Below are 8,599 nucleotides of genomic sequence, written 5' to 3'. Positions count from 1 at the left end.
GCAGGAGCAGCTCAGATCGGCTCTGATGAAGTGCAGGACAGGCGAGACAGGCCGAACAGGAGGGCCGGGAATAGGAGCAAATGGAGTATTTGGGGGCTGGGGTGGCTATGAGGTTGAAGAGCAGGTGCCACTTGAGGGAGGTGGCAATGAGGGAAGGACTGGAGGCTGTGCTCAGAGGGTGGAGGACCAGTAAGGGGGTTAAAGATACATGTACATTCAGATGGGATTCAAGAATACAGATATTTATAATGAAGAACCTCAACCAAGGCAAGGGAGGGTCCCTGGTGGGCTGAGTTGCTCTAGACAGAATGTTTGTGTTCCCCAAATTCATATGTTGAAGCCTAATTCCCAGTGTAGTGGTATTCGGAAGTGGGATCTTTAGGGAGAAAAGAGAAGTCTAAGAAGCTGGACGCGTGGCTTATGCCTGCAATCCCAGCACTTTGCAAGGCTGAGGCATGTGGATCACTAGCCCAGGAGTTTGAGATCAGCCTGGCCAACATGGTGAAACCCTGTCTCTAATAAAAGTACAAAAATTAGCCCAGGATGGTGATGCATGACTGTAGTTCCAGCTACTCAGGAGGCTGATGTGGGGGGACTGGTTGAGCCTGAAAGGCAGAGGTTGTAGTGAGCACTCCAGCTTGGGTGACAGAGTAAGGTCAAGAAAAAGAAAGGAAAGAAAAAAGGAAAGGAAAGGGGAAAGGAAGAAAGAAGAAAAGAAAGGATGAAAGAAAGAAGGAAGAAAGAGAGGAAGGAAGGAGGAAAGGAAAGAGGCAGGGAGGGAGGGAGGGAAGGAAAAGAAAAAAGGCTAAGGGATAGTCCTCTGGCTAGTCTTAGCTACTGATAGGAGGAATACGAGTAAACCGTGATGTCCACACGTGGATGCATCCAATTATCACCACGCAGCAGTGGGGTAGGCAGTATGATCCTCATTTGACAAGTAAGGAAACTGATTGGATGAATGACTGTTCCACAGCTAGATCTGTTCCTACTCCTAGGGGATAATAAACGGCAAGACTGAGATTTGGAATCAGACAGATGTGGCTTTGAATTCTGGGTGGGCTAACTCCTAGATGTGTGACCTGGAACAAGCACGTTGGCTCATGTCTTTTCAATAAATACGGTCCCTAGCCCACTGCTTGGCATACAAGAAGTGTTCAACCGCTGGCCCAGTGATAATCTTGACTCACTGCAGCACAGTGGGGAGGGGGAATCTTGTAACCTGGGTTCTCACCTCAGTGTGTGATCATGAGCTTTGAAACCTGCTTGAACTTCAGTTTACCCATTTGTAAAACAGGGAGAATAGCACCAACTTTGGAAGTTTTCTGAGTTGAATGCCTTAGGAGGTAGAGGTCAATGTGAGTGGGCCCAGGTCTTTTGCTCATGCTGTGTGCTCTTCCACTTTCCTGCCTCACTGCACAAATCAGCTCCCCATGCCCCCAGGACTCAGACAAGGGCCCTGCCCTCTTGCCCCATCTCATCCTGGAGAGGAGCACCCTCTTCTCAGAACAAGCATCTTACTTTGCACTTGACTTTGTTTATGGCAGCGCAGGGTAATTTACAAAGCTAAAAAGTACTTTATCAGGAGGGCCCGGTGGCTCATGTCTGTAATCCCAGCACTTTGGGAGGCCAAAGCATGCGGATGATGAGGTCAGGAGATCAAGACCATCCTGGCTAACATGGTGAAACCCTATCTCTACTAAAAATACAAAAAAATTAGTCGTGCGCGCCTGTGCTACTCGGGAGGATGAGGCAGGGGTAATCTCTTGAACCCGGGAGGCGGAGGTTGCAGTTAGCCGAGATCGCGCCATTGTACTCCAGCCTGAGAAACAGACCAAGGCTCCCATCTAAAAAAAAAAAAAAAAAAGAAACAAAAACTTTATCCTGGTGCAAAAGGGAGACTCTTTTTCCTTAGCGGATTTGCTTTAGAAAACTTGTAATCACAAATTCTTGTTCTTTTTGAGATACACGTAAATGTGTTTTAAAGCTAAGGAAGATTTCCCCCCAGTTTTACAACTCAGGAATGTATTTTCTCAAGGACTTGGGAGTCATCTCTTTGAAATGGCATCCCTGTCTCCCACTTTCGCGGGATGGTAGGAGCCCAGCTTCCAGAGAGCACCTGGCTTCAAAGTGTAAACTTACTTCCTGTCATAAAGATACGAAAAATTCATTTTTCCTTTGGATAAACGCAATTAGCAAACGCAAACGGCCACCGCATGGCCAGTCCATCAGAATTTGGGATGATCTCTGAGACAAATGGTGCAGTGGAGTCCCCTCCCCGGAGGGCTGTCTTGTTTACCTCGGGAGCATGCGTGGGGCAGGTTGCATCCTCCCGGCTGTTAGATACAGGCTGAGATTTCTGTCTTTGCAGCCTATTTGGCTGACTGGTTGCGATGCGCATCACATGCTGGTTTAATGCTTGTTGAAGACCCAAATTGCAGTGGGGTTTTGAGGATTGGCAGGTTTATTTTTCATCACAGGTCCCTGACGGTAGAAACCGGAGTGGCTGGACAGGGCCTTGGAAGAATTTGGACAGCGGGAGTAAGGACGAGGCCAACCCTCAACGCCTGCAGCATCTGCTGCGAGCGCGTACCGCGCACCCCGGGGTAACACCGCAGGTCCAGGCTGCGCCGCAGCAGCGCCCGCACAGCTATTTTTAGCCGCCGCAGCCAGCCCGGCCACGTGACAGGGTGGGCGGCACCCAAGAGCGCTCCGCCCACGGAGGCCCCGCCCACGCCGCGCCGGGAGCCGCCAGGCCGGGAGCACCCGCCACTGGTCCCAGAGTCCGCGCCCGGCGCCGGCGGCAATGAAGATCTGGAGCTCGGAGCACGTGTTCGGGTGAGGCCGGGCTGCGGGCCGCGGTGGAGCCGCCGGAACGCCGGCTCTTGTTCCGGAGCCCGGCTGGGGCTGCCAGGGAAAGGCCGGACCTCAGAGCGGGACTCGCGGAGCCCCCAGCTCGCGCCGGCCGTTCCCAGACCGCGGCCTCGGCGTCCCGGAGAGAGGCTCGCGCCGCTCCCCCACCCCGCCCGGCCGCGGGTCGGAGGTCGGGGCGAGGCGCTCGGGCGGGGGCAGGAACCTGGCAGCCGGCACTGAGGCCCTGCTGGTGGTCGGGGGCCGGGGCGGCCAGAGCCGGGGGCGGGGGCCTGGGGCTCACTGCTCTCCTGGGCGCCGGGGGTCGGGGGCCAGGAGGGGAGAGGCCTGCAAGCTAGCGCCTTTGCTGAGGTTGTCATAAACGTTCCGCGCGTTTCACGGAGGGCCCGCGACGGCCTGTGAGCTCCGGAGTAAGCTAAGGGGAAGAAGGCATTTGGGGGGCCCTGGTCCTGAACTCACTTATAGGCACAGAAGGCCTCCAAGCCAGCGTGGGAAACCGCGGAACTGTTTAAAAATGTCCCTAGGCACACGAATGGAAGTAGAGGTCATTATCTTAAGTGAAGCCAGATCCGGAAAGACAAGTATCGTATGTTCTGACTCCTAAGTGGGTGCTAAAAAATGTGTTCACATGGATGGAGAGAGTGGAACGTCAGACGAGGGAGACTCTGAAGGGTGAGGGGGTGGGAGCAGGGAGGATGATGAGAAATTGGTTGATGGGTGCAAGGTACCTTCCCGGGTAGTGCATACCCTAGAAGCCCTGATTTGATCACTAGGCAATCTATGCGTGTAACGAAACTGCACATGTACTCCATAAATTTGTGCAAATAAAAAGAAAAAAAGTGTTCTCCTGACCTAAGTGGTATCTTCTCCTTAAGTCCCTGGTCTATGACACATTGAAATTATTCTTTAATGTTTATTTACGGGAACAAAGATTTGTAAATTGACCCCACTTAAGCATTTTATTTTGGGGGAAAAATGTACTTCGTGGAAGGAAATTGTCATCCTTTGATTTTTTTTTTTTTTTGAGACGGAGTCTCACTCTATCACCAAGGCTGGAATGCAGTGGCAGGATCTCGGCTCACTGTAACCTCCCCCTCGTGGGTTCAAGCAATTCTCGTGCCTCCACCTCCCAAGTAGCTGGGACTACAGGTGCAGGCCATCATGCCCGCCTAATTTTTGTATTTTTAGTGGAGACGGGGTTTTGCCATGTTGGCCTGGCTGGTCTTGAACTCCTGACCTCAGGTGATCCACGCACCTCGGCCTCCCAAAGTTCTGGTATCATAGGCATGAGCCATTATGCCTGGCCTGGCTTTAAAAATGTAAAATTATAGTAAAATATACCAAGTGGGTTCAAAACCTGTGAAATTATTTTTCGTGAAATGTTTAGACTTGATGGAATCTAATTTTTGTATGGCCTGTAGTGTTTCTCAAGTGGGGTTCCATCAGCAACAAGGATGGGATATCACTGAGCCATCTGGGTGCCTTAGATAGTTAAGTCATTGCATACCAGGGGTGCCCAGGCAATTGGGGCTTTGTTTTCTTATGGAATGGCCAAGGTCTGCCCTAGAGGTTTGTGAAATGTCCATGGACAAGCACAAATGAATAGCCAGCTGTGAAAATTCGCAGTTGATGCTTTTGAAAATTGTTGCAGCTGGTAACTCTTTATTTTAATTTAATTTATGTTTTTGAGATGGAGTCTTGCTCTGTTGCCCAGGCTGGAGTGCAGTGGCGCAATCGGGGCTCACTGCAACCTCTGCCTCCTGGGTTCAAGTGATTCTCCTGCCTTAGCCTACCCAGTAGCTGGGACTACAGGCATCCAGCACCATGCCTAGCTAATTTTTGTATTTTTAGAGAGACGGGATTTCACCATATTGGCTGGGCTGGTCTCGAACTCCTGACTTTGTGATCCACCTGACTCGACCTCCCAAAGTGATAGGATTACAGGTGTGAGCCATTGCGCCGGGCACCCATTTTTTTAAAGCTTTACTGAAGTATACTTTACATACCACAAAATTATACACATTTTAAGTGTATAATTCAGTAAGTTTTACTAAGTACGACCATCACACACACAGTCCAAGTCCAGTCTTAGAACACTTCCATTATCCTGCAGAGGTGCCCTGTGCACATTACTATCCATTTTACCCCATTTTTCACCCCCGCCCCAGGCAACCAGAATCTGCTTTCTGTTTTCTTGTCAGGACAAATGTCATCCTGCAATATGCAGTGTTTTGTGTCTGAGTGCTTTTTGAGGCTCACCATGTGGTAGAGTGTCAGTACTTCATTCCTCCCGTCATGTCATTCATTTTGTATTCCTGGCACCCCACCTAGCAAGTGCTCAGAAGGGGTGAGGAATCTCACATGGAGACCAGATGCCCTTTCAGATGAGGGCAGCTTATTTTTAGTAGAGACTGGGTTTTGCCACGTTGGCCAGGCCAGTCTCGAACTACTGATCTCAGGTGATTCTCCCGCCTTGGCCTTCAAGAATTCTGGGATTATAGGTATGAGCCATCGTACCTCACTTGACTTTAAAAATATAAAATTATAGTCAAAATATACCAAGTGATTTCAAAACCTGTGAAATTATTTTTCATGAAATCTTTAGACTTGATGGAATCTAATTTTTTGTATGGCCTGTAGTGTTGCTCAAATGGGATTCCTTCAGCAACAAGGATGGGGCATCACTGAGCCATCTGGATGCCTTGGATAGTTAAGTCATTGCATACCACCAAAGGAATCATGGTCATCCCTGGAGCTGCGGCGGACTAGGTGCTGATTCTCTGTGATAGACTTTTGAACCTAAAAGCAAAGGGTGGTAATGGAGCCTGACAAATGTGGAATGTGGCTGGCTGAGGATGCTGTCACTGGCCTGTGGCTGGACAGGTTATAAATGATGTGGCACCATGAGCTGGCATAGCATCCAAATGACAGTACAAATTGGAAGCCTGGCTTCCTGGCTGGACTCTGCAGTTCCCTTGTTTCGTCTATTGAAATCCCTGATTGTTTTCCTTTGAGGATCATAGACCTTTATTTTTCTTTCTATACTTTAAAAAAATGTTTGTTGTGCTGTTAGGTGAACATTTGATTGGAAATCAATTTACATTTGTTTTGAGGCAGAGTCTCACTCTGTTGCCCAGCATGGAGTACCACAGCAAGATCTTGGCTCACTGCAACCTCTGACTCTTGGGTTCAAGAAATTCTTTTGCTTCAGCCTCCCAATTAGCTGGGACTACAGTTGTGTGCCACCATACCTGGCTAACTTCGGTATGTTTTTATTGACATAGAGATCCTGCTCTCTTGCGCAGGCTGGTCTTGAGCTCCTGGTCTCAAGTGAACTTCCCGCGTTGGCCTCCCAAAATGCTGGGGTTATAGGCATGAGCCACCACACCTCGCCTGCTTAATTTTTTTTTTTTTAATTTTAATTTTGTTTTGTTTTGAGACAGGATCTCACTCTGTCGCCTAGGCAGGAGTACAGTGGCTGACCTTGGCAACCTGTGCCTCCTGGGTTCAAGCGATTCTGCTGGCTCAGCCTCCTGAGTAGCTAGGACTACAGGCGTGCACCACCACACCCAGCTAATTTTTGTATTTTTAGTAGAGACAGGGTTTCACCATGTTGGCCAGGCTGGTCTTGAACCCCCAACCTCAGGTGATCTGCTTGCCTCAGCTTCCCAAAGTGCTGGGATTACAGGCGTGAGCCACTGTGCCTGGCCTTAAATCTTTTTAAGACAAACTTTTTTTTTTTTTTAGATGGAGTCTCACTCTGTTGCCCAGGCTGGAGTGCAGTGATGCAATCTCGGCTCACTGCAACCTCCATTTCCTGGGTTCAAGTGATTCTCTTGCCCCAGCCTCCCAAATAGCTGGGATTGTAGGCGCATGACAAACTTTTTACTATGGAAATTTCAGAACTGTGCAAACATGGAGAGACTAGAATACTGAGAGCCAGTGCCACCCCCACGTTAACAGTTACCCTCCGGGAGTCAGTCCAGGGTCCTCTGTGTCCCCACCCCCTCTGTGTCCCCACTCTGGGTTATTTTAGTCAAATCCCAGACATCATGTAATTTTCTCCTTCTTCATCTTCTCAACACTGCCTGTGCTTAGAGAGCCGTTTCTTACTTCTTTCCATTCCCAGCACAGAAACCAGCTTCCCTTAGCCCACTGGGCAGACACATCACACAAGTGGGGTTGGAGCGTTTAGGACGCATGTGTGTTGGGGGTGGCAGCAGGGTCTCTTGCCTCCGCATGCTTCAGGGTAGCAGATGATTCAGGGTCCTCCACCTGGATACCTGTTGCTGACTACAAGAGATGAGAGTGCACATAGAGATGTTCTGTCCCCCTCAGTGTGTAAGCCCTCTGACTTCCTTTCCTCCCCATCAACTAGCAAAATTTTCAGTTCTGCCTATCTTGGACCCTTTGTCCCATAACTCCTTTGTGCCAATTCTATCGTGGTTCTTGTCTCCCCACCTTTGCACCCTGGGGCCCTTTCGGTGACTCCTACCAGGGCAGTCTGATGGCAAGTGGCTGTTCTCATTGACCTGGCTTCTCCTTGAGACTAGGGATGAGGAAAATCAAACAGCAATAACCATTTCCTGGGCGTCCTGGCTGTTTATAGTAGGCCATGTACTAGGGATTAACATAAAGACAACAACAATAATGAATCTCATTTAAACTTTACAAACAGGAGCCAAACAATCCCACCTCTATTTTATAGACATGAAAAGAGAGGCCCCAAAAGCTCAAGCAACTTGACCTAAATCATATCCCTAGCAGAGAGGCAATATTCAAACCCAGCATTCTTAACCGGTACCCAGCAGTTCTTCCACAGTCTTAACAATTACCCTCTACTCCCCCTTGGGCCCCCTACCTCCAGAAGCCTGGCCAGCCAAGACTCACATCCTCAGGTGAGACACAACCATCAGAATTGGTTGTTTCTAAAAAACCCTTCAAAAAAATCAATAAATCCAGGAGCTAGTTTTTTGAAAAGATCAAGAAAATAGACCGCTAGCCAGATTAATAAAAAAGAAAGGAGAGAAGAATCAAATAGATGCAATAAAAAAACAATAAATGGGACATCACCACAGCTTCCACACAAATACAAACCACCACCACAAATTACTGCAAACAACTCTATACACATAAACCAGTAAACCTGGAAGAAATGGATAAATTCCTGGACACTTGCACCCTCTGAAGCCTAAACCAGGATGAAGTTGAAACCCTGAATAGACCAATAACAAGGGCTGAAGTTGAGGCAGCAATTAATGGCCTACCAACCAAAAAAAGCCCAGGTCCGGATGGGTTCACAGCCGAATTCTACCAGACATACAAAAGGAGCTGGTACCATTCCTGGAACTATTTCAAACAATCCAAAAAGAGAGAATCCTTCCCCCAATCATTTTATGAGACCAACATCATCCTGATACCAAAACCTGGCAGAGACTCAACAAGAAAACTTCAGGTCAATATCCATGATGAACATAGATGCAAAAACTCTTCAGTAAAATACTGGCAAACAGATTGCAACAGCACATCAAAAAGCTTATGCACCATGATCAAGTAGGCTTCATCCCGGGATGCAAGGCTGGTACAACATACGCAAGTCTATAAACGTAATCCACCACATAAACAGAACCAAAGACAAAAACCACATGATTATCTGAATAGATGCAGAGAAGGCCTTTGACAAAATTCAACAGCGCTTTATGCTAAAAATTCTCAATAAACTAGGTATCAG

At 48.5% G+C, this 8,599-nt stretch overlaps 1 protein-coding gene across 1 annotated transcript in view; it reads left to right on the top strand.

Moving 5' to 3' along the window:
* Positions 1 to 2,420: 2,420 nt before the first annotated feature.
* PRELID3A (PRELI domain containing 3A) overlaps positions 2,421 to 8,599 on the top strand; it is a 157,929-nt gene continuing 151,750 nt past the window's right edge. The window contains exon 1 of the mRNA XM_037727872.1: positions 2,421 to 2,835. Coding sequence (XP_037583800.1) covers positions 2,804 to 2,835 — 32 coding nt within the window. The 5' untranslated portion in view covers positions 2,421 to 2,803. The remainder of the gene's footprint in view (positions 2,836 to 8,599) is intronic.

The sequence above is a fragment of the Cebus imitator genome, unplaced genomic scaffold, assembly GCF_001604975.1.
Source record: "Cebus imitator isolate Cc_AM_T3 unplaced genomic scaffold, Cebus_imitator-1.0 Scaffold242, whole genome shotgun sequence".
Lineage (NCBI taxonomy): Eukaryota > Metazoa > Chordata > Mammalia > Primates > Cebidae > Cebus > Cebus imitator.
The sequence above is the reverse complement of the archived record's forward strand: the minus strand, read 5'-3'. Positions and strand labels throughout refer to the sequence as shown.